This window comes from Neolamprologus brichardi, chromosome 20 (assembly GCF_056152115.1).
Source record: "Neolamprologus brichardi isolate AB-2024 chromosome 20, ASM5615211v1, whole genome shotgun sequence".
NCBI lineage: Eukaryota > Metazoa > Chordata > Actinopteri > Cichliformes > Cichlidae > Neolamprologus > Neolamprologus brichardi.
The window spans coordinates 22,757,212-22,783,729 of NC_142123.1; the positions used below are offsets into that span (position 1 = coordinate 22,757,212).

Consider the following 26,518-nt stretch of genomic DNA (forward strand, 5'->3'; position numbering starts at 1 on the left):
GCTGATCCTTTGTTTAAGGTTCAATCGAACATTTGTGTCGTATTGATAAATACAGTTCAGCTAAAACAGTCACAGACATGACTGTCACATCTTTGTTTTATTACATTTTAGTTGGTTTTCCCCTTGTAGCTTAAATTTTGGGTCATTCAACCGTCTACTGCCTATCTGTGCAGAGTTAATCCTGGTTGTCTTTCTTTTAGCTTATTCAGCATACTGCACTTTCTTTGAACCACTATTTGTTGATCCTGTTTCTAATCCTCTGTTAAATTAAATGGATCTTGTGATCTCTGAAGCAGTCCTTCCTGTTGTTTTGTTTTTTTTTGGGGGGGGGGGGGGCGACTCATAATCATGAGTCCAGTTTGCTGCTGGTCTTCATTGCTCTGCTTGTGTTCCTTCTGTTATAAGTCAAGACCTCTGTTTTTGAACATTTTGACAATATACTGTGAAAAGTGGAAGATTAGGTTATTTTCTGGTCTGGTGAACAGAGTGGCCTTATTTTATAACAATATTTATTGCTTGATTCTTGAGCTCAGTGGGTTGTTTTTGCCAGTTTGTGGAGTTGTTTTTAATTAAATCCAGGGCACTTGTGGATGGAGATGGACAGAGTTAGTTGAAAAATCAGAACTTTTCCAAAATAATTTTAATTTAAGAGGTAATGCTGTGCTTTTTCCTTTGACAACCTGATTCATTAATTATTTACTTTTGGTGCCATTTTAATGTATTGTAAAGACATATAATCCTTCTATTACTGTCTCAGTTAATGTGTAGCTACTTGTAATTAGTTTCTGTCAATGTAAATAACACCTAAAGTGAGCCACAGCTGTTCTTTCTGTCCCCTAATTTTAGCCAGCTAATGTGGTGCTAATGAGGTATAGCTGCCTCTGAGGCCTCTATTTATTTCTGTTCCGGTGTCAGTCACTTGTCATGACATGAGTGCACCACCACCTGTGATTTGTGTCATTGCAACTTTGCTATTTGTTGCATGTTGTTAATCCCACCAAAGTTTATGCTGAGTCACTGTGAAAGCTTGATCATTCCTGGATAGCCAGGAGTCGCTGAAGGCCATATTTGCCGTAAGAGAGAATTTGACTTCGGGCTGGAATGACACTGACAGTAGAGCAAAAAAAGGTGTGTCATTTAATCACAACTGATGGGAAAACACCTGTCAGAAGTTCCAGTCATGGATTCCCCGAACAACTAAAGAGTTACAGTTAAGACGCCTCTAAGAAGATTTGTCTGTACTTGTGCTCCCTGTACGTGCAACATAGTCTTGTTTTTATAGGTTTTTACAAAGTGAGGATTCACCCATCTTTAAATTATTACTTTTTAAAGTTTGTTACTATTTGAAAAACTGCCAGACTCAACTAGTTAACTGGTGGTTAGCTGGTTAACTTTTTACCCTAGTTAAAACTAGGTTAACTGACAGCACTACAGCAAACATTATTTGGTATTAGTAATCCAGATTTTTTAGCAAATCAGTGTAAACTACTAAAGTAATTTAATGCTAAGCCTTTGAGTGGGAGACCCCATTTCTTTGGGTAAAAGTTAAAGAGACGGTCAAAAGTATATACTGTTTGTCTGAATGGGAATTGTTGCCAGTAAAGGGAAAATATTATTATTCAGTGGCTCTACAGATGTGCAGATATAGTTTAACTTATTTTATTTTCCAATGTAAAGCCTTGGCTCAGATTTGAAACCACAGATTCTGCCATGTGTCCCTTTTATTCAGTACTGGGGTCAAACATACGTCTCACAGCGAGTTGGACTTGTTCTTATATAAGCACTCTTCTCCCTAATTCCTACCCGCTCTCATCCAGTCCCCAAACTTCTCCTGCTTTCCCATTAAAGCCTGTATTCGTGCTACTGTTGCCCACTTCCTCCTGTCGGCTTGGGCACAGAAGTCTTCAGTTGCCCTCGTCCTGCCATACCACTCCACACCATTCCCCCTACACCCACTACTTCCAGTGCTTTTTCTTTCTTTTTTTCTACCTAATTGTACACCACAGTTTCATTATGACGCGAAAGACTCTGAGGCTCATAAAAATGTGTTTGTAGTATATTTGGATGCCAATTTGTGCTTTAATGCAGTGAAAATGATCAACCTGAACGCAAAATTACAACTGTGTGCCGTCTCAGTTCTTCTGGACTGTTTACTAACAAACACTGTTTTGCACTCTAATTATGGCCATCCTCTCTATAAATTACCAATACTCCACTGTTTTGTAGCACAGGGACCCAATTATAGGCTTATATTTTTTGAATTGCAGCCTTGAGATGATCATACAACTGTATAATGTCAGTCTTTTCTTGTTGTTTGATTTCTCTAACTTAAACTAGAATTATCCACGCATTAGTGCATTTCTGCTGGACAGTTATTTTGTTCAGTGTGGGGGTTTTTTTCTCTTTTCTTTTTTGATCAGTAGAAGCATCTAGTCCAGTCTGTTACAGCGTGATCACTCAGTAAACTGATTGGCTGAGACAATCAAACTGTGATAATTAAAAGGAGGGAATGGAAAAGTTCTCTCTCCTTTTTTCTGCCTGAGCTAGCTAATGTTTTGGAGCTGAACTGGCCTAGAAACTCAAACAGAAGAAAAGCCCCCCTCCCTCCCTTCATGAGGCTTTCTCACAACCCCTCTCTCCTTTGCGCCTTCTCTCACTCCGTCTCCCTCTCACTGACAGCTCCTGGTGGGATCTTTTTTTCTTCTGTGCTCCTTTTGCTCCCCTCACATCCGTTCTCTGGGTCTCTGCCTCTCTGCCGCTCTTTTCCCCCGTCTGCGGATTTTATGCCCGATGGACGCTTTGAACGCTTAACTTCGCAGTAAACTCTCCCTGCTTTTATCCCAGGCTACATCCAGCGCAGCGAGCCTTCGTATGATTAACATTCTCTGTACTGTCACCCACCCCCAAACCTGCGTTAGATGGGCTCATTGGTCCAGAGGAGTCTTTCTTCTTCCACTAATGTACGCGCTCTGTGGGAGTCGTGCCTGTCGAAGTGCATTGGCTCTGCACAGGCTCTCTGTCTGAAGCGTGTGTTTGAACTCAAGCTTCCTCCATGGGCTTTGAGGAGCAGCAGCCCTGTGAACCAGCAGCACAGCATAATGTAGACTCTGCAGCTATCAGTAGTCATGGTACATTGCTGGAATGACTGTGCATTTTATGGATTCTGGATATTCAATCAAGCCAGCAGTAATTCCTTGTCCAGTGGGGTCTTTGCAACTGTGGACTTAGAGTGAAGTGGACTTTGTTTGGAAGAAGTGTCCTGACTGATGTGTGCTCTGCCAGACCCAGGCTCCTCTCCTTTCCTTTCACTGTATTTTTTCCCCGAGAGACACACAAACAAATAGAGAGACCAAACAAATATTCCACTCCAAGCTGCACGCATGCGTGTCCCACTCATGGAGGTCATCCTTAACCTGGTAACTGCTGACACCTCTCCACTTCCTACCCCCAACACCACAGTGAGTCTCCACCTGTGTATATAGTGTGTGAGGTTGTTTGTTATGTTTGTAAAGACTGTGACCTGAATACATGATAGGTGTTTATAGCGATATGGCACTTGCTTACATATCAGTTAAAGTAGGAGTGCTGTGTGCACTGTGTCTGTAACAAATAAAACACAGATCTCTTGCTCGAAAAAAGGATTTTGTCCTGAAGTGTTTTTGCAGTAGTGAAAATACTTCACCCTCCTTTCCTTAGTGTGTGCACTGATAGGCTTTGGCTGTATTATAGTGATTAGTAATGAAACTTTGTGCATTCAGCCATTCGCGAGTACATGTGTTGAGTAAACTGCCCCTTGTTCAGCATCACATGGAGTTTAGTAATTTTCCATATCCTGTGAATGGAGTTCATTGTTGCCACGCTGGATACACTTAAAGGAAACAACAAGTGGATTTTCATCAAATCATCAATTTCAACTGAAATCACAAGATGGTGATGCAGGGGAGCAGAAAGTAGGGTTGGGGTTAAATGTGGCACATAGTAGTCCAATGCACAAATGTTTTATATTAAAATTACAATAAATAAATATTAAATGCAGCACCAAACTTTTTGGGCCCATGAACGTTCCACTAAAGGTCTATTTCACACATAACCTACCGCAACTAACTAAGTGTTTGACTGTGTGTTTGCACACAGTGTCAAACGCAAACTGATCTGTTAATAAAAGATCACTCAGTACTGTTAAGCTGTTACTTTGACGACTGTGTTCACTATCTGGTATCTACGCTGTACGGTTAAAGATCAGATCAACTAACCACAGTGTGAAGTTCAGACAGTCATGGATGACCGGCTTTGATGCAGGGTGTTTAATAAAGTCACAGAGATACGAGTCATATAAATGGAGAGGCGACAGCTGTGTAGTGCAAAATGAACAGAGCTGAAAGGGATAGCTCAGCGGGTCTCTAAAAATCCTCCCTCTTACAATAGTTCTCATCCTTCATGGATATTGGACTCTGTAGATAACATACTCAACGTACTGATATGACTTGAATTATAAGGGAGGCACCTTTTCCACACTTCAGGGAATATTATAATAGGAGGGGTGTGGATCAGAGCAGATTTCTCAGAAACATGGAGTTGCAACGTCCTCGGAGTATCACTCTTGCATCTTGCCATTTGAAACTGCTGCTTCTCAAGAAACACAAACTAACAACACAGGAAGCCCACAGCTAGAATGCGGGGCTTAATGAATAACAAGGTACTGTACTTCTCACACTTTCACACACACAAATAATGAAAACCTGAACTTGACAGCAAGAAACATAGAACGTGGTAAGGTCACTTAGGTGTTTCTTGCAAAAAGTACAACAGTGAGCTGTGCCGTGGTTGCGTTGCATTGTAATATTTATATAAATTACCGTAAGTCTGTTGTATAAGCTATGACTCTCAAACATAACAAATGGGAAGATAATTTTGTTTCATTCTGAAACATTTAGTATGACAAACATACATATTTAAACAGCAAGCTACAGTCAGGGTCAGTGTGGAGTTTTAAATTCCACTGGCCTTGATCTGGTTAGGGTGTAGATATCATCAGCGTGCGACAAGATCCTAAGACTGTGTCTATTTCCACTGTTTGTCCTCAAGAACATCCTGACTCTAGCTGTCCTCGATCTCACCTGAGTTAACTCACAAAACAACAAACACATTAAACTCAACTCAGAGGATACAGACGGAGCGCCTGATGTATCTGGTGTAGAAAGAAAGGAGAAGTGAAACATTTTGATCACAAAAAATAGGAAAGAGATGTATGACAGCCTAATTTCTGCTCGGTGACCTACATTGAACAAAATGGATTTTGGGGGCATGTGTCCTCTGCAGTTCAGAGAGAGTGAGATGGGTAGTACAAGATGTTCTTGTTGCATGTGTCTAATTATATGTGATGCATATCTAACACCATTAGCTTGGTAAATTCTTGCCTAAATGCCTATTTGTGTGAGGTTTTCTTCGCAGGTCTCGGTGTTTAGGTTTAGCTCGGCTTTTCCCAGGCCTGTGGTCGATCCATGCTAAGTCAGTGGTGGCCTTTCATGGCTCTAACAAGCTTTACTGGATCAGAGGCTGTTACACACACCAACCTGTGGCCCCGGTTTGGGACATAGGTAGAGTAGGTTTTCTCTGAAGTATGTGTGTGTGTGCAAGGAGCTGAAGGGCAGGGGACAAGTCCATACAAACCCTTTGTTTGTCATTTTAACTGATAAAGTCTAATCACAGGGGGGTGCACACCACCCTCCTCCCCAAATTACAAACACACACACACACAAAACGTCCCTAATTAGGCTGCACAGACTCCACTGTTGCAGTGCGTGTCACTTCTTGCTTCAGTGGCTCAGCACATCGACATGTTTGGCTATGTTAATTGAGGGAAATTAGCCTGATCCTTCAGCTCATGATCTTTAATTTGTTGCATGATTAGTCACACTAAAAGTCAGACATTTGAAGATGACACTGATTGTACGGGCAATGCTGATTTGTTTAGTAACTGAAAGCCAGGGATGAAGCATTGCTTTGCTATGTGTGTGGTGACATTAGATCATATCTTGCAGTGGCGAATCCGTGATCTGTCTTTAGTGCCGGGAAGGCGCACAGCTGATCATTACTGCTTGAACTGGTTTCTTCGCTTTACCTAACAGAAGAAATGTGCTGATAGTAATTCTGGGTTTTTTTTTGGATCAGCACGTTGGTTTGGTGCCAGTGTGTACAGGTCACTAGGGCTTCTTATCACAATGTCTAAAATCTATCTGTGCTGCACTGCAGGGTTCTCCAGTACAAAGTATACTGCTTACTTGTCCTTTGCTCTCTTTATCTTTAGTAACTGGGCAGACATTTGATTATGCAGTTATTGTGTCACCTGGAAGAAAAAGGGGAAAACCAAATCAAGCGTGTGTGCTTCATTCATGCTCGCCCTTATAAGGTTATCAATACTGCTTTGTAACAGACCAGGTGCTCCTCTGAAACCTGTTCATTCTCTCTGTGCTTGCTCAGCAGGCTATTCCACTTCTCCAGCTCACTCGATCACCTTGGCTTGCTGTCAGGAAGCTTTAATAATGATTAGACTTACTGTACGTACACAATGTGCCGGTTAAATGGACTCATAGATGTGTGTCTTTTTCTGATTAATGTTGCCACATAGTCATCAATACAATACACATCACCTTGATTTTAAATTCACTTGGTGAACAAGTTTAAATTGTTTTCTTGCTGGTAATTCTGACGAGTACTCAGAGGAATGGGCCCTGGGATGTGTGCGTGTGCGCGTGCTGTTGTAAAGAGATGTCTAACTAGTTTTTCTTCCCATTTTTCTTCCCATTAAGTACTCCTCTATGACAGACAGTCCCAACTCTTATTTTTCCCTGCACAGCCTCTTAAATTTCTGATCTCAAATATTTTTTTACCCATTTCTGTCATTTGCAGCTGTCCACATGGAAAAGTCAAATTCCTTCTAGAAAAAGGTTTTTTAGTCAGATGAGACAAAGATTGAGCTATTTAGTCACAGTGACAAGAGGCATGTTTGGAGGAGTAAAGATGAGGTTTTCAGACCTAAGAACGCTTCCAAGCTCCTTAGACTACGATGACCTGGTTGACTGAGAACCTTCACAGACTCATGGTGGTGGTAGCATCAAGCTCTGAGGCTATTTTGCTGTCAGTGGTACCGGTACACATCACATCTTGAATGGTCTCCCAAAAGCCCCGACTTTGGGGCCAGGAAACCAACAAATTTAAATGAATCATTTCTGCTAAGAGTGGTCAAATATCCAGCTAGAAGGTTAATAATGTCTACAAAAGGTGTCTGGTTGAGATGTACTTCCAAGGGATTTATAAACAAATATTAATGGGCATGTACATTTACTTTTGATCCTGTGTGTATATGTTTGACCCTGTGTAGATTAGGAAAAAACAGAAATAATTATAAATAATTCTTGTTTTCTAAATCAATTAAAGATGTATGCTGTACAATCATTCCACCCTGGAAAAAGAACAGTTTAAAGAAATAATTAAAAGCCCAAAATTACTTTGACACTCATGCCCACAATGAGTGTATGTAAACGTTTTATCGCAACTTTAGTGTGACCAACACTAAATTGTACTTACACACAGAGTAAATTATAACAGTTTCTTCCTGAGTAGGAAAAAAATATGTAAAATCTGCACAGCGAATACTAACTAGAGTTTTAAAATGAATATAATGGAAGCAAAACAACTGAGGTATCATGAAGCTGAAATTCTCTAGAACTTGTTTTAACAGTACTTGAGTAAAAATAGGTTGGGAAGTTACTACTTAATCTACAACAACAAAGAACTGAACCAGATCAGTTTTCAAATAATCACAGACAGAGCTTTTGTGGCTTGATCTATTGTGAGGCTCCCAACTGTGTTTATTTTTGCAAATTCAGTCACGCGGTATAAGAAAAGGTCCCAGGTAATGCACTGCGCTCTCTTTGAAAGCTGCCAGAGGGATGATGTCATCTCCCTCAGAAAGGGAGTGGAGAAGGGGGCGGAGCCTCAGGCGCTGCCAAGTACACTGAGTTTCAGGTGTGCTTCAACTTTCACAACAAGTCGCCGGTAGAGCTGGAGCAGCAGGAGCTTACAGAGCGAAACTTCACTGAGTCGTTGTGGGATTTTTATACAATTAAACTTTAACGGAAGTGTGAGCAGAACAGATGAAAAAGCATAGCTCGCTTTCACTGTGTGGACAATGCACTGGGAAAAAGTCCTCCGTTTGACCAACGGAAAGGTGAGCGCCGCTTTTTTGCGCATGTTTTATTCGCTTTACTTTTTTTATTATTAAAGATAGATTTTTTTTTTCGGTGCTCTTTTTGTATTCTTGTTCAATGTTTACAAGGAAAGTGATTAATCGGGAGCTTTAGTTTCTCCCGGATGCGTTGTACTTTGCGTTGTTGACTATTGCATCTGTCATCCATTAGTCATGCCGCTCAGAATACAGGTGAGCCTCCGGTGTTTTGGTTTCTACCGGTTATGGTGTGGCAGTAGGGGGGATTTGAGTAGTAAATACTCGGATGAATAACCAGTGCGTGTAACTCCCTTATGTATGTGTGTGTGTGTGTGTGTGTGTGTGTGTGTGTGTGTGTGTGTGTGTGTTTGCTGTGCTTCCTGAGCCCCCATGGTGTGATGTGAGGTCCAGATGATTATTTTGTGTGAATACTAAGTGATGAGAAGAATATTTTCATCACAGTCTCTCCCAAAGGTTTGGCAATGTTCTTCCCCTGAGGTGTTTGAGGAAATGAATCACACCAGCGACCTGTGATTGAAGGTGTTAGATTCATCATCGTCTCAGATAGGGTGGTCTAGTTTTAGAAAAATTGAGGAAACACAATTTAGATGGTGTTTGGATTTTGCGCCGATGTTTCGTGGTCTGTTGATAAAATCGGGTCATTTTGAAAAACAAAGAAGACAAATCTGTGAAATTGCTTTAAACCCAAATCTAATATCCTGCTAGTCCTGTCCTGTTTTGTTTTGGGGGGGTTTGGCTTCCAGAACAACAAAATCAGAGTCTAGGTGTTTTGAGTTGAGTTTTGTGTGGATGTGCTGAAAATGACAAAAGTTTTTTTTCCTTAACTTTCATTTCTTTGCAAGTCCATGAATAAAAAAACAGCTTACTTGGCATCTTCCTCTTTAGTTAAACTGACCGCAAGTGACCTGTTCAACGCACTCAATTAGTCTCGTTCCAGTCTGCATGCTACAAAAATGCAGAAGCTTCCTTTTTTTCAACATGTCAGCAAAATGACCAAAAACTCATATATTGCAATTCATCCTTTTTCCTCCCTGCCTCACTCCCTTTTTTGTTTTCCTCGCAAATCCTTTGATTTCTTCCCTCACCCTTCACGTACTTGAATCTCTGTCTTTTTTCCCCTCTTTCATCGCTTCAGATCGACCGGCTGGAAGTAAGTGGCCTGGGTCAGGCACCCCTGTCTGTTTCATGTGGGGCAGACAGTTCGTTCCAGGGGGGTGAGGATATCACCCCAGACCCTCACCGCACCAAGCAGGCCATCGCCCAGCTGCAACAGAAAATCCTCAAGCTCACAGAGCAGATTAAGATCGAGCAGACAGCCAGAGATGACAATGTTGCAGAGTACCTCAAACTGGCCAACAACGCCGACAAACAGCAGAGCACACGCATCAAACAGGTGAAACAAGGAATTATTGTTAGATCTTTTTGTATTAAAGCCAGCATCTCATTGCCTTGTGCTTTTAGTAGGCTGGTGAGATTAGATCACAATTAGTGCATAAACACCAAACCTGTTTGATCAGTTTGTTTTACCTTGGCTTTTCCTCAGAGGCAGGGAGGGAACTTTCTAAATATATTTAAGTGGATAATTGCGGACTGATTTGCATTTCACTGACTAATAAATTCCTGTCCTGTGGCTGTCAGGTTTTTGAGAAAAAGAACCAGAAGTCGGCACAGACCATCCAGCAGCTGCAAAGGAAACTGGAGCACTACCACCGGAGGCTGCGAGAAGCGGAACACAACGGTATCCCACGCCAGCCCAAGGATGTTCTGCGGGACATGCAGCAGGGCTTGAAGGATGTCGGAGCCAAAGTCACAGGCTTCAGTGAGGGCGTGGTGGATAGTGTTAAGGGTGGCCTCTCCAGCTTCTCACAGGCTACCCACTCCGCTGCTGGTGCAGTCGTCTCCAAACCACGAGAGATCGCCTCCCTTATTCGCAACAAATTCGGGAGCGCTGATAACATCCCTTCACTTAAAGACTCTCTGGATGACCCTTCAGTAGAAGAAGGTGTGACAAGTACTGGAGTACGTTCCCTGGGAAGCACTGGGCATCACTTTCAGTCCAGTCCGAAGTATGGTAGCGAGGATGACTGCTCTAGTGCTACATCAGGCTCAGTGGGGGCTAATAGCACAACAGGGGCCCCTGGGGGTCCCCCCAGTTCCAAGGGAAACACACTGGAGAGGAGCCAGAGTTCCAGCTTTGACATGCTGCTGCAGGAGGTTCAGGAGTTGAGAGATGGCCAGGCAAGGCTAGAGGAGAGCCTGGAAGGTTTGAAGAGCCACTATCAAAGAGACTACACAGTTGTTATGCAAGCACTGCAGGAAGAACGCTTCAGGTAAAGAGAAAAAAAGTAGAACTTCCCAGAATGTTTGTACCATACATGCCTGAGTGTGTAACAAGAGAAATCCCCGCGAATGTCAACAGTGCGTAATCAGGAATAACCTGCTATAGTTAGAAACACTTCTCCTGAACCATCTTAGTTATGCATATTGCTATTCATCATCGCAAGGTACACTTGGCCTGCTTGTGCATTAGAGAGATTTTACCAACATTGGCAGCATTAGCTCACAGTAGATAAGAAACCTTTTACCTACAGTTCATCAACATTAACATCAGAACACCTCAAATTCTTTTATACTCATTCTCAAAGCAGCAGTTGGCATGTAAGCCGAGAACAGCACAAAAGTACATGAGCTTTAAAACACAGGGCACAAGGACTGAGAAGAGATATAATGATCAGCTTGAATAGAAAAAGAAACGTGCATTTTTCTTCCTAAAATGTCCAAGTTCAGAGTGATCTGTTTGCCCTCTTAGATTAAAATTGCCAACAGAGACAAATGGCATCTAAGGAGCTATTTTCACCCTTCCCAGGGGAGGGACTACTCCATCCAGAAACCAGTAATGCTGCTAAAAACTCCTCAGGAGCTGAGTCCACCCATAACATATCTGCAGTTATTTCATAGTGGACATTTGTAAAGGAATCATTTCTAAACATTAAAAAAGACAGGTAAAACTTATAAATCATGTGTCATCGCCCTACTTAGACACTTTTTGCTGGATTTTATACCAACCTGTTAAAAGATCTTAAAAATAAGAAACAGTCAAGTTGACTCATGTCTATTCTTGTCCTTTGCTGTCCATCCAGCTTTATGTGCCTGCCAAAATAAACAACAGTATAGATTCATCGCCTCTTGTTGGGCACACATTCCATTGGCCAGTCTAATACTGCCGAGTCTCTTGTGATAGGCCAGTTGAATCAGCAGATGAGCAAGCATATCCTAATCTTGTCAGGGCGAGTCATCAGCTCAGTCAGGTGCCATGTGGCCAGATGCCCTCAGGGTCTATTTCTACTAATTCCTGCGTGCGTTTCTTTGTCTAAGCTAATTATGCCACAGACTCTCACATGTGTTCGTGTGTGCTTCTTTTACTTACGCATGCGTTCAGGTGTGAACGTCTGGAGGAGCAGCTCAACGATCTCACAGAACTTCACCAGAATGAGATCCTCAACCTTAAACAGGAGCTGGCCAGCATGGAGGAGAAGATCGCCTACCAGTCCTACGAAAGAGCCAGAGACATCCAGGTTTGTAGTTCAAGATAATGTCAGCAAGCACCAGCACCCATTTTTATCATGATAAGCAGTTTCATTTTGATTAACAGATACGCATGAGGAATGGTAGTGATTACAACAAAGTAATGATAGATAACAAAGCGCTGCAAAACAACTGATAAATGCACACCAGTGACGACATCTCTCACTGTCACACAGATTTGTCTAAAGAGGCTTTTTAATTTGTCTATTAGAGAACCAAACTCTATCTGCAAAAAACAATAAAACAAGGAGGAAAAATGTGAAACAAATGCAAATGCAATGTAAATATAAAAAAAAGAGACCTAAATAAATTAAGGTGGGAGAAGGTAGATTGTAAACATGAAAAATGTCACTGTGTTGACAGTCGCTATTACAGTTATTAGAGGGCAGATGTCATCGTCACTGGAAGTTTAAAAATGTTATCTTAACTGGTGACATCATTATGAGTTCATAGAGAAATGTGAGACAGGTTGTAGTGTATAGGTGGTTTTTTTTTTTCATAACAGTGCTTTTGTTTCACAACCATTTTTGTTACTAATGCCTCCATCATTGGCAAGTGACATGCCAGATTAATTTTATCAGAGGCCCTCGTATGATTTTAAAAATCAGCCACCACGCCTGTTTTTTGTGCAACACATTCGCCCCAGACAGGCAAAGTCTGAGTTTTATTGGAACAGCTGCAATCGGCAGCTACAGATCTGATTTCACTAAATCAGGCTGCCAATAATAAATGTTCTGGCACACCTTTCTGATAGATTTAAACCTGCTTGTTCTATGACTGGGTCACCACACTGTGTACTGACACCAGCCCAAGTGAATTTGAAACTAAAATGCTGTCCAAAATGTAATTAGCTGAATTCACCAAAATAGCAATTCACACTGAAATTATATTATTACAGGACCTCTGTGTGTGACAGTAGATCATTTTTGGTGGATTTTTCTTTTTTTCGCTTTGAAATGACGAACATGACAAAATCATACCAGACTGAGATCACAGAAGGCCGCTGCAATTATTACATATTAATAGGGGTCCACTGTTATGTTAGTCCTGTGTGAATTGGACTTTAAGAGTGTCAGCAGCTGCAGCAGAGTAATTACATTTTAGAATACATTGAGCCTTATTATTACTGTTGCAGCACTGCATTTTATTCTGACCACTTATGGCTTGCACGCTTGACCTCCCAAAGCTAAAATGGGCCTGTGTTGAAATAATGGAAGTGGCTGGCCTCTCTACCTTCCTGTCTTAAGCACTAGTAAGCTAAAGAAAGCTGGTCAAACTAGACCTTATTGCGTCAGTTTTAAGTTAAACAGAAGTTTTGAGTCGTGCACAAACCCTCCATCAGTTAACGACCTTATCTAAATGTCTGTGTTGACTCTGTACACAAGGAGATGAGTTCAAGGCCCTGGTCTGTCCATCAGCTTTGCTGGTTTTTTTGGCGGGGGGAGGGGTGGAGGTCAAAACATTAACTATCCCTTGAAAATGTCTCACATTACTTGCATCCTTTCCTCTTGTCCATAAAGGCTAAAGTGTGTGTGTTTTGTGTCCCTGCATAAAACTTTTTTCACGCCTCATATTGCTCATTACAGCATTTCCCTTCCTACACAGCAGGGGGTGGTAGAGAGCCATGAAATGTACTGTCAACAGCTACTTCAAACTCTACTTCAAACTCAAACTCTCTTGGCTTCAAATCATGTTTATGCAATCAATCACCAGCAGTCACTTTATTTGTAAAACACCTTTCATTGAAACAGGAGCCTGAGGTGCTTCACAGATGACTGAAATTTCAGTAACAGGATGTAATAAATGCTGTAATAAAAGCAATAAAACTAGATTAAAATCTAGATCAAATAAGTAAAATAACCCAAAATATCATAAAGTAAAATTGGATAAGCAATATAAGTACAATAAAGCTAAGCTAATAAAATAGGATTACTGAAAAAGCAGATATACTTAAATGAAGGAAATGTCTGAAAATCTCTGATGGGTAACGTGTATCGATAATGTGCAGGAAATTTAAGTGTATTTGGATAACTTATCAATTACAGTTACAAACAAATGTGATTAAGAACACTTCACACTGGTCTAATGTGATCCCTGAGTCTATTTAAAATAATCAAAAGTATAAAAGGCTGCACTCAGGCAAGTGAGAAGTTTTTATGTTTTTGTTCAGTGTTTTTCCACACATGAGAACAAAGGAAAGGCAAAATCATATCTGACTTTAAATCACAGTAAAACGATCAGTATCTTGCTATTGTGCTTTGGATTAGTTTATGTTTATGAAACTGGTGACTAAGCTGATTGTATTTCCTCTCGTCGTCCTCTACAGGAGGCTTTGGAGGCCTGTCAAACCAGGATCTCTAAGATGGAGCTGCAGCAGCAGCAACAGCAGGTCGTCCAGTTGGAGGGGTTGGAAAATGCCACAGCCCGGACCCTCCTGGGAAAACTTATCAATGTGCTGCTGGCCCTAATGGCTGTCCTTCTGGTCTTTGTTTCAACTGTGGCCAACTGTGTGGTCCCTCTGATGAAGACGCGCTCACGCTCGCTCTCCACCCTCCTCCTCATCCTCCTGCTGGCCTTCTTGTGGAGAAACTGGGACGCTCTCTCGGGGTATACGCACCGTGCACTGCAGCCCCCGGGATGACCAGATTACATTCAGCACATGTTGCTTTGGTGACAACAAGAAATGTAACTGTAGCTGCAGTCGGTTCAGCTGAGCACATTCGGAAGCGGCCTGGATAAAGAGCAAGAAGAAGTGTGAAGAAGAGTGAAGAAGAGAACATTCACATTTAGGAAGGACAAGACTGTTTACATTTTTAAAATGAACTTTTGTGTTGTTATTCCTCACAGAATGCAGTATTGTACTGTTTTTACCCTTAGAGTTTAATCAATTATAATGTTATTTCTAATAATATTATTTTATTTTCAATGTTATTTTATTCAGTACCATGTAGCATTACACTCCTCTCACTCTACACGAAGAGGAGTTTAGTCAGGAAACTGGGCTGGAGAGCTGCCACAAAGGCCCAGTCTAATTGTAGAGACATGCAAATGTGAGAATGTGGTTGATTGCCTTTAGGAAGAGAACTCCTACTTAGCTGTGATTAGTAGTTTTGAACCATGGCTGAAAAACCTTCCTGGAAGTTTCACCTTTCTTGCTGTGATGAAATTTGTTCAGATAGAACATTTTGAAGGAATGAGCATCATGCTGACGTACAATTTCTAATGGCAAAGATCGCTTTTACTTTTTTAAAGTTAAAAAAGAATTGAAAATAGGGAAGATAATGAATGGCACAAAGACTCTAGAGGGGAAAGCTGAGATGGTGTGCCCACCATAAAAACAGCACATGAATACTACAGAGAACATCTGGCTGCTGTCTAGCATTTGCCATATTTGTAACTTGTATACAGTGCTGCACGTTGTCATGAAGAAAATTACTTTCAAAGCAGATTTACTTTTAAAAGCGATGATAAAGGGCTGTTGTCCAAGTAAAATTAGGTTGCCAGGACAATTGGCCTCCCACCACACCATTATGATGTGATCAAGTTAAGGAAGAAGGGGAGACCACTGGTGCTTTTCCAGTTCTGTCTCAGAACCACCATGAATACTGCTGCTTCAAATCTACAGTGCAAGTCATCTCCACTGCCATGCCAGTCAAATGCACATTGCCTGTATGTGACTTTATACTACTGACACAGTCTCCCTGCGTTTTATCTTTTCTTTCTTTCTTTTTTTTTTAATGTACCACCGTATCTCTATGTCAAGGTGTTATCACCCAGTGCCAAACTGAAGTTAGCCCAGGGATGCCTAAGCACCCCAAAGGTCCAAGCAGCAGCTGTGGCTTCTTTCCAGATATGTCATGAATGTCTTGCCAGATGCAACTTTTGTAAGGGGGAAAGTAATTCGCAATCTGAACATGACCTTGCCTCCAGATGCTCAGTAGTGTGTTTCTACACATTTTGCTTCCATGAGTAGAGCTCCTTGGCTCGGCATTTGGCCTCTCTTTTACTCTCACTTTCTAACCTAGTCAAGGACACTACAAGATGACCTAGCACGTTAACTAGTCTGCACTGTATTTAATGCCAAGAAGCTGATTTCCTAACAGACATTGTGATCATTTGAACTGTACAGCTGCACTTTAGCACACTGATAGATAGCATGTAGGTCAGGCCTTTGATAGAGACTACAAAGCTTGACACTCTCTGAGAAGAGAAGCGCTGATGCAGGTTGAAACTGCTGACATGCTTTTCTACAGGAAATAAAAAAACAAGGAAATTCAGTGCATTTTTTTTGTCAAAATGTGAGTAAACTTGATTCCTCTCAAGTTGAACCGCAGTAGGCAGATTTATTGATCTGTCAGTGATGTGTAATCAAAGGTACAATAGACAAGTTGGGAGTGAGCTGACCTTTGACTTTAGTTTGTCCTTGCAGCAGCACCTCTGATCTTGGGTTGTGTGCTAAACCACTTCAGTGCCTTCTGATGTCCTTTTCTAAGTGTGGAATAAATAAAGTGCATTCCTGACTAATTTATGCACATTCCGTATTTCTTCAAAAGACCTGTTTCCTTTTTGTTTATTTATTTTCTTGTGTGTCTGATGCTTCTTCGCAGTGTTGTAGTGGAAAGTGTGCTTTTAAAGTCATCTTGCAGATGCGTTTCATGACCGCTAGATGGAGCTCGTTTACCTTGACGTTCCTTCAGTATGAAAGCCGTGCTCAGTTTGTGTGAATGGTGTGCTCTAAGGGTGGGGAGAAGAGGTGTGACTTCTTATCAGGAAGGAAACAGGTTCTGAGGAGGGGGTCTTAAATGCCAAAAGTTAGCTTGTGCAGCAACAGATATTGTTTTTTATTACAAACGAAAGATCGGATGTACCCCCACTTTATTCCACTGTAATGTACCCACACATGGAGCCTAATTCGGTTCAGTGTCGTTTTCTTGATTGAGCTGCACCAAACCGCAGCGGTCACGCCTCACTATGGATATTTGATGCTGACAGTTCTGCCCCAGACTGCGCCTTGTCCCTGCATCCCTGCCAGACCTCATTGTAGCCGCTAGCTCCCTACTCCCTGACGAAAGTCTGCACTTACATGCACGCGCACTGTGTCGAGACTATTTGGCTCATTCATTGTGCTCTGCACTTGGGGGGTCATTATATTGCACTTTATTGGAGCACTTTGCTCCTTTTCTACACTGCCAGATTTGATGCGCATGGCTGTGCGCCAAGGTAAACACGGAGCGCACTTATCTACCCAACTGAAAGCTGCAAGTAGAGATTGGGGGTTGGGGTGGGAGGGTGTGGAGAGAGAGTGGGTTTGTCCCCCAGAGGAGTACGCAGTAAATAGGCACAAGCGATTGCTCGCGATTTAGCATCAACTTTAATTATTTCATGTATTCAGAGATAACACTTTTCTCGGGCTCCCCTGCAAACTGATTTATGCAGCGTCTGACTCACTTGTTGTCTTTCCTCGACTAAGAGTCATTCATTTCTATTCAGAGATGTGAGCATATGCACACTCCGTCGAGAAAGAAAAAAAAGGGGGGGAATGCTAACCATATTCGTGCATTTTTGAGTGGGGGCACATGTGTTGCGCTTGAATATTTATGAGGTAAAACGTGCAAAAGCAGTGTTGGATAGATGTGAATGTCAAAAACCGGAAAGGTGTGCTGATGTGCCCATCTGGTAGCACTTTCACGGTCTTTACCGTGCCGTATGTGCCCAAAACGAAACCCTCCGGATCTGCAGAACTAATCTGAGAGCCGAGGGACCGGGAAGCACAGGAGGTGGGCTTGTGACCCGCCATTAACCCCAAGATGAGCGGAACCACGCACGGGTGGAGACTCATCAAGTGGCTCACCTTGAAAGGAAGATGATCATTATGACTTCATATGGCACGACTTCACATTATGTCTTAAATAATAGTTATTGTACCTGAGTGATTGAAAGGAATCAGGATCTAATCAACGAACGAAGATCAATCACAGCTGACTGGGCTGACAGAGCGCTTTGATGGGACGTTCCATTAAGAGGGAGGCAGTGCCATTTTTCAGGGTTAATGAGTTAACGCCCCATGCTCGCAGCAAAGTCTAGCTTTACTAATATTTGTAATCGAAGAATGCTTAGCTTATAAATAAATATAAATATATATTTTTAAATAACCAGCGCTGAAACCTGACTCAAAATAAGTTTGTCCTTTGTGAGGCGATGTCCAGAAAATGCACAACACCAAATCAGTTGGAACTATTTATTCCCTGTTGTCTATTCTGTCAAGATGATTAAAATATCACCCAGGCGGTGTGGCTCAGTGTGCCCCAGGAGAGTGACTGCTGAGCTGCACGATAGGCAGAGAGGGACAGAGGAGGCAGCCTGAAAAGGAAGCACGACTCGCTTATCGCGTCACTGTGGGTTTAGGCGTTGAGCAGGAAACAGTCTTTCCTCTCGGGTTGTCGCAGTAGGAACAAACACACATTTTTGTCTTTGCTCAATGCACCCCTCGGCACAGAACACGCGGAAGCCGGTCAGAAGGAAAAATGCCTCCTTCGATAGAGATAGCCGTCCTGCTTCTCGGCGTCCTGGCTTTGGAGACGCGCCGGAGTGCCAGCGCGCTGCACATCCAACAGGCTTTCGCGTCTCCAAATCAGACCAATAACTTCGTGGTGGATCCAGTGTCCAGAAAAGTCTACCTGGCTACCGTTAACACAATTTACCAGCTGAATGGGACCTTGACAGCTGAAGTGGAGAAGAGGACTGGACCGGTGGAGGACAACCTGTTGTGCCATGCGCCACAGCTTCCCCAGGCTCCCTGCGAGCATCCCAAATCCCTCACTGACAATTACAACAAGCTCCTGAAACTGGACCGGGAGCAAGGGATCGTGGTTGCGTGCGGATCTGTGTATCAAGGCTTCTGTGAGCTCAGAAAAATGGATAATATTTCAGAGATAGCGGTGGAGTTCCCACCCCAGGGTGAGAAGACTGTTTTCCCCAGCATGCTGAACATCGCTGCCAATCACCCGAACGCATCCACCGTGGGGCTCATCTTCAAAAGCCACGGGGGAAACACCCGGCTTCTGGTTGGGGCAACATACACAGGGGCTGGAACCCAGTTTTTCCCAAAAAACCACAGCAAAGAAGATCTGCGTTTTGAAAACACCCCGGAGATCGCCATCCGCTCCTTGAACATCAAGGATTTGTCCAGACTTTTCACCTATGACATTAACCCTTCCGAGGATAATGTATTCAAGATCAAACAAGAGGTTAAAACCAAAAATAAACTAAACTTCGTACACGCGTTCATCCAGAAGACTTATTCATACATTGCCTTCAATAATGATGCGAAAATGGGCCACAAGGAGAGCCAGCCCAACAGCATCCTCGCGAGGATATGCCTGGACACCGAGAACCCCCGAAAATCCACCGGGCCAGAGAGCAGGAAGCTCACTGAATCCTACATCCAGATGCCTTTACAGTGTGGATTTAACGGGAACATTTACAACCGGGTGTTGTCCGTGTACCCCACGGAGATCCACGCAGGTGATGGGAAAAGCCCCGAGCCATACTTGTTTGGAGTGTTTTCTAAGGGAGACAGAAAGTCTGCACTTTGCGCTTTCAAGTTTGGAGACATCGAGGAGGAGATACGGCAAGGCCGCAGGAACTGCTCAAACTCTCCCAGCAGCGACGTTCAGGTGCTGGACAGCGTGATACAGGGCTCCGGTTCAGCCTGCATCCAGAAGGGAAACCTTGTGGTAAGGGCGTTATACACATTTAATTAGGCGATATAAAAATACTTAATTTATGTAATTATTTTGATCTGATTTTAAGCTGCCATGTTAATGAAATATATACATTCTGTCAAATAAAACGCACTCTAAAACTTAGCATAAGCTTTGCTGAATACGAAACTTATTTTACAGATTAGTTTATCCATTTCTTGACATGAAAGTGAGAAAAAACAAGTCAGCGTCACTGAGATATTTTCTGCATCATTATTTCATATGTTTTTATTTCTTTTCTCTTCGTTATACTGGGTGCCAAAACGTGCTCGTCCAATAAAACTGCTTGAGATTTATGAATCCTCTTGGCCATTACAGTTGTTCAGGCTGCAATAAGATTTACTCCCTCACGTCTGCTGCTACTCTCTGGTTTATGCTTACGGACAGTTATCCTCTTTAACCCTCAAACTGTTGACTCAAAGAAAGGATCTCCCATGTTAGCAGTAGAGGTCATGATAGCTGGAAAGACCCTCTAGAGCCACACTGAGGGTTGTGGGAAGGGTGAGACTACTCTCATATCCAGCAACTCTCCCCTTTTTACAAATGTGAGGATTGTAAGGGGTCAGTAGTTTACTATGTTTTCCAGTAAAATCCCAGACATTTTTATTTAGTGTGTGCTTCTGACTGAAGTTCAACTCTAAATTTAGCCCAATGTTTGACCGATAAATAGCTCCTCTGTTCCAAGCACGTGATCAAATATTATCATGTGTATTTTATTACAATCTTCCTACTCATACATGTGTCCTCAAGGAAACTTTAGCATTGCAAAAGCGCTGTCTGATTCACGGTGCCTAACAATAACATGCAATGAAAGCTTTCCACAGTTTCATAGGAATGCAGAGAAATTCCAGATTTTCATTGTGGTGGTTTTGACTGACAGAGTTGAGGTCAAAGGAGACTGTCTCGCCACCACTGTGCTGTCAGGTCAGAAAGTTGCCCTCCTTGCTGGCACTGCCTTGTTTGCCGTGGCCCCGGGGCCACTCCTCTCGTGACCAGTTTTTCTGAATACCATCTCCGGTCGCCCACAAACCCTTTTTGAGATAGACATCTGCTTAGTTCAAAGTGATTTGTGCCCTTTGTTTTTTCTCCTGCTGCAGTACAACCCACTTACCACTCATAGACTAAAGTTAGTCTTTCCTCATTTACGTAGCCGTGGCCGTTGAAATGTGATCTTTTTTGTAGTCGACAGTTTGAAGGCCAACACTGAGGGAAAGCCAGACACAATTTATGATAAGAGAGACGATGCCTCGAGCAGAAGGGCCCGTGGGAAAAGACTCTACAAATATCCAGTGTGCTTAATTTCTTTTTTTTTTCTTGTGTGCTCTAAAATATTCAGAAAATTCCCAACAGATCCTGGTGCTCATCCAAGCGCAGCACTAATGTTTTATCATTGCCCACTGAGGATTTGACAAAAGCAAAGTCTTATGAGTGTTGAAGACCCTTATAAGCCCATTTCAAGTATTCACTGAGATGTCTGAAAAGTGATTTAGCAGCAACGCCAGCGTGATAGCTTCTATCAGCACTTGCTTTCCACGCTGCTCCTTTTGTGCCCAGCTCTCTCCTTCGTCTAATCTTCATGTCATGCTTCCATATGAAAGCTGATGAGAATTGATCTTTCTCTCTCACTCTGTTTGTATTCTAGTTGCAGCCCGAGCAGCTGGACTGCGGTGCAGCCCACCTGCAGCACCCACTGGCATTACAAAGACCCCTTAGGGCCATTCCTCTGCTTGAATACCCGGGTCTCAGTTCAGTCTCTGTGGACAACGTGCAAAACCACACAGTGGTTTTTCTGGGAACCAGTAATGGACGACTTCGTAAGGTGAGTCTCACACGCACATGAGCGTGCATACACTCTCAGTCCTTGTGATTGAGAACTTTCTAAACAAGCTTAACCTCAACCGCTGAATGAAGTTATTATTTTTAATGTAGTTGAGCCCCGAAGCTTGGAAAAACTCTAACATTACAAGGTATGTAGTGCTGCTGTGATGTGGCTGCCGATTCTTACAATAAACCAAACCTATGTGTGTGATGAAACACTTCGAGCCATCACAGGGCAAGCAGAAATGCCTCCTTTTAACTGGTAGATTTTCCCTGCATTGTCACCACCCAACCAACACCCTCATTCCACTGATCCACGAACCATCCCGAACCTTATGTAGTCCTAATCATGAGTTTTAATATCTCTTTAACTATTGTCTGTGAGATCACAGTAAAGCTGTCTAACAGCGGTTGACGGCTTATGACTCATTCGCGACATGTGTTGGTGTGCAGTCTGAGCTATTAAACATCTGCAGAAGGTCCAGCTTGTGAAAACCTTTCCTGCCCAATTATCAGCATTCCTTAATTTTGTCTCAGCCACATTCCTCGTCACCCCTGACTGAGCTTCCTAAGCAGCAGATCTGCCTGCATATGCAACTAGCTGCACTTCAGCTGTCTGTGGAAACAACACAAGCTGACTCTGAAAGCTTTCTGACCCTATGGTTTTGCATTAGCCTAGTACCTTTCACAACATTAAACCCATTCTGCTGTCGGGTGTTTTGTTTAGACCTGCTAAAAGAACTCCTTGTTTTCCTCCCCAGATGAAGGCACTGCTTTAGCCCCAGCTGAGCACGCAGTAATTGGTTTTTGGATGGTTTATAGCGGATGCGCCGCATTGGTTGGCATGGTGTAAGCAGCGGTGTGTATGAGCGTGTTTGTGTACGTCTGTTTGCTAGATTGCAGGTCTGACTGTGTTTTTAGGTGTTTGACTTTGTCTGCAGGCCAATGTGACTGGTATAGTGATTCCATGTGTTTACTCAGATGAATGCATACCCTGTGATTACGTGTTACGTGTGTGTGTCGACCTTGTTGTATAGGGTGTGCAGTATTTTGGTGACCTTGGGAAACAACATGCTTTGTGCTTTTATCTTTATGTCTTTCACTGTTTGCCTATGTATCTGTGTGTGTGTGTGTGGTAGTGTCTGTGAGTGTGTGTGCCCTCAGGATAGAGCTGTTACAGAGGTTAATGGTGCTGTTAGTGTGTGTAATGTGATTCTGACTGTGAGTTTGGCTCAGACTAAACACAGGGGAACAGTGGTTGAGATTAAGTTAGGCCTCTTTTACTGTCTTTGAGAGAGCCCTCAGTGAAGTAATTTGTAATTACATGCATTTTTTAATGAAGTCTCTCCCTCCCCATTACAGCTGACTTCCATTTTCTGCTTCTCGCAGTGTCCGCTTTTTTTATCTCGCTCCCTCTCGCTCCAATTTTACTCCCTCAGTGGGTCCACCCCTCCATTTCTCAGTTCACCGCTTCGCCATCCCCTCTTTCTCAGCTCCTCTTTTACCCCATCTCAAATATAAAAGGCCCTTTGATTCATTTTCCAAACAAACAGACTTTATCTCTTTCTCTTTCTTCTTCTTCTGTCTCTCCTGCCCCACCTCTATCAATCTTTATTCTCTCTCCTTTACACCCAGGTACACATTCAAACACACACAGAGAGACACACACGTGCACAGACAGAGACAGAGAGAGAGAGAGAATGAGTGCACAGCAGCTGAGCACTTCTTGGTTGAATAGGGTCTTTCATCTGCATGAAGATAGACGGAGAATAGAGTCAGAGCGACCTGCCAGTACAGCAGGTGTTTTGTTGGCTGACCTGGTAGCTCACTGTGCCACAGCTCTCTTCACGTCTCCTCCTCTCTGCACCTATTGTGCTCCCTGTCCAGGTGTGTGGGCTGCTGTTTACTTACTCCTCGCTGTGTCACTCTGCTTATGTGTTTGTAGTCACTGGGGTGTGAGGTGAGGACATAGCACAGCTGCTTACTATCACTAAAAAGCAGGCGAGCTTGTGCGAGCAGATGGGTAGGTGGTGTTATAAAAAAAAAAACTGACAGTGATTCTTGCAGGTTGAGATAATGCCTTTCATCACAGGTTAAGCCAATGGTTTACTTAGCTCCTGTCTGTGCTGGTTTAACATTAACCAGCACGTCTAAGTGGGTGGTAATGGTTTTGTCCTATATAAATGTGTGCGCCTGTGCATCTGACAGTGTTTTGTTGTGTTCAGTGGATGGAGAAGTGATACAACCCGTGCTTGTCACCAGATGCTGGTCAGTTTGCCACTTCCTCAGGATGCCAGGATCTCTCCATTGAAGGGAGGCCCGACAAATCACAGAAATGAGAGTTTTCACTGTCGGCGTGACAGGAAGTCTCACTCAGCACAGTTTGTTTTTCTGCACAGCTCTGTGTGTGTGTGTCTGTGTGTGCATATGTTTGTGCTTACGTGCTTTATGATCTTGAACTGCAGGAAGGCCAGTGTGCAGATAAATCCCTGCTCAGTGGAACGAGATTAGGCACACTGCTTGGACAAAGAGCCCCTGAAATGTATTTTTGAAGGTGGAAACATGAAAAATATTTGAAATAAAAGGCAGGAACTAAAATCACTTTACTAAATCTGGCAGTCATTGCTTATACATACATGCATGAATTTAATTAAGACTGAGAGTTTTGGTTACTCTCTTGTGTATCCACGTTAGCTTTGGGGGAGGGAAGGTTTCCAGACAAAAGAATTTAATCTGTCATGTTGGCCTTTTAGAAGTGAAGGAGTGAGGCAGCTTAGACAAAAATTAATTTAATCTTTGTCTGGATATTTTTTCTTGATAACATATGCAGCACAGTAACAGCTACAGCATTCTAAGCACCCAAGCACCAGTCCAATCACCCCTCATATAACCTCCTACTGAGTAATTGAGATACAGTCGTGGCAAAAAAAAAAGAATTCTATTGTTTTACATATGAAAAATAATCTGGTCCTTAACAGGTCTTAAAATTGGGTAAATGCCACCTCAGATGAACAACATAACACGACAGGTTAGGCCAAAAAATAAGCCAAAGGAAGGAGGGAGAGTGTAAAAACCCAAGTACATCCTTACTACTTCCATAGGAATGAATTCAGTCTTACTCTCATTACCTACAGCACAGATGGCTAGCCCTTCCTTTGCTGTTAAAAGGGAGTTTTTCCTTCCCACTGTCACCAAGTGCTTGTTAAGAGGGGGTCATTTAATTGTTGGGGTTTTCTCCCTATTATTGTAAAGTGCCTAGGAGCAACTGACTAACTAAAATTGAATTGAATTCAATTGAAGTGAGGGTAAATGGCAGTCAGGTGCTGCTCATCAAGCCATTGTGAGCACCTCTATATATGCTTAAGGTCATATTGCTAGTCTGGAGCATTCAGGTGTGTGTTAACATAATGCCAAGGAGGAAAGACATAGGCAATGTGCCCAGCAATCTGGGACAGGTTCTAAGCCCATGTGAAATCCACTGGTTCAAGTCCATCCAGTCTAGAGTGAGAACGATTATTCACAAGACAGTTGCCAATCTTGTCAGGAGTGGATGTTACCCGTTCAATGCTAAGAGAGGTAGCAAAAAGAACTCAAATGCTACATCTCAGATTCTACAGGTCTATACGTTAATATGTTAAAATTCATGATGGTACAGTTAGAAAAAGACTGAACAAGTATGACTTATTTGGAAGGATTGCCTAGAGAAGGCTATTCTCTCTAAAAAATAAAAAAATAGGAACATGGCAGTTTAGTATTGAAAAATTACATCTGAACAAACAACAAGACTTGCTGAACAATGCCCTTTGGGGACCAGAATGGACATGTTTGGCCATAATGAACAGTGCCATGTTTGGAGAAACCTAAACAGCATATCAGCACAAACACCTCATACCAGTTGTGGCGGTGATGATGTGTTTTGCAACCACAGGACTCGGGCATCTTGAGTAAACCATGAACTCCTTTTTATATCAAAATATCCTGGAGTTAAATGTGAGGCCATCTGTCCAACAGCCAGAGCTTGGCCCAAACCGGTTCATGCAACAGGACAGTGATCCCTAACATGACAGCAAATGTACAACAGAATGGTAAAAAAAAAAAAAAAGAATCAAGATGTTGCAATGGGCAAGAAAAAGTGCAGATCTCAGCTTGACTGAAACGCTGTGGGGGGACCTCAAAAAAGCTGTGTGTAAATGAGCAAAAGAAAAATGGGTCAGATTCCTCCACAATGATGTGACAGCCCGATAAAGTCATACAGAAACATTTTTTTCCAGTTATACCTCCTAAACGTTTGTCTACAAGCTACAGAATCGTGGGGTGTGCTTCATTTTCACACACTGCAACTTTTAGTTTCGTTTTTTAAATAAATAATAAAACCACAGAATCTGTTTGTTATTTTACACCTGAGGTAAGGTAAGATTTTTTTTTTAAGCTGCCAAGGGCAGGATTTTTTTTTTGTCCAAATATAAAAAACCTTAGAAATAATGGAAGGTGTACTTTCTTCTTTTTACTGCAGCTATAACCAATAGCAGCGGGCTTCACTATGCCCATTCTAGTCATGGGTGAAAAGATTTTGAGGCACAGTTCGATACTTAATTCAGTTCTGATTAAATATTATAGCCTGCTATATGGGTCTCTCATTTAGTCCTGACCCAGATGTAGCCAATCTGAATCTCATCCTCCCACTCACCCACTTCCTCATCCACTATGTCACTATGTTTTGGCCCTGCCGTGTCTCAACTTCCAATCCCACTCAAATACAATGTACCCTTGTTCATTCATCCATTTATTGTAGGTTTAAACAAACTGTCCCAGGTTTATTCCCTTACGTGACTCACTGGTCGTATTGGGGGAGCTACTTTAAAAGCATGAAGAAGTTGAACTACACTAAATCTACCTTAGGAAGAAATCTAATTTGGCCAGTTAGCTCAGACTACATTATAAGAAAGAAACTGGCACTGGGCATGTGATACCACATTTTATTTTAAAAAAAAAGTATAAAAGGATAAGTTCAGGATAAGTAAGGGTAGTGTAAAAACTGTCCACTTATTCACAGGTCAAACATGACAAAAAATTGTATCAGAAACCAGAATCCAGGTGGGACACT

General features: G+C 42.4%; 2 protein-coding genes across 10 annotated transcripts in view; both read left to right on the plus strand.

The window, feature by feature from the left end:
* The window catches only part of tmcc1a (transmembrane and coiled-coil domain family 1a), a 52,558-nt gene extending 36,197 nt beyond the window's left edge, over positions 1-16,361 (plus strand). For all 8 annotated transcript variants that reach the window (XM_006796421.2, XM_087834451.1, XM_087834452.1 and 5 more), the window contains 4 exons: positions 9,384-9,641; positions 9,887-10,578; positions 11,688-11,823; positions 14,160-16,361. In XM_006796421.2, coding sequence (XP_006796484.1) covers positions 9,384-9,641; positions 9,887-10,578; positions 11,688-11,823; positions 14,160-14,474 — 1,401 coding nt within the window. In that variant the 3' untranslated portion in view covers positions 14,475-16,361. The remainder of the gene's footprint in view (positions 1-9,383; positions 9,642-9,886; positions 10,579-11,687; positions 11,824-14,159) is intronic.
* Positions 16,362-18,207: 1,846 nt separating this feature from the next.
* Positions 18,208-26,518, plus strand: part of plxnd1 (plexin D1) — a 71,278-nt gene continuing 62,967 nt past the window's right edge. For both annotated transcript variants that reach the window (XM_006796431.3, XM_006796432.3), the window contains exons 1-2: positions 18,208-19,569; positions 21,239-21,415. In XM_006796431.3, coding sequence (XP_006796494.2) covers positions 18,358-19,569; positions 21,239-21,415 — 1,389 coding nt within the window. In that variant the 5' untranslated portion in view covers positions 18,208-18,357. The remainder of the gene's footprint in view (positions 19,570-21,238; positions 21,416-26,518) is intronic.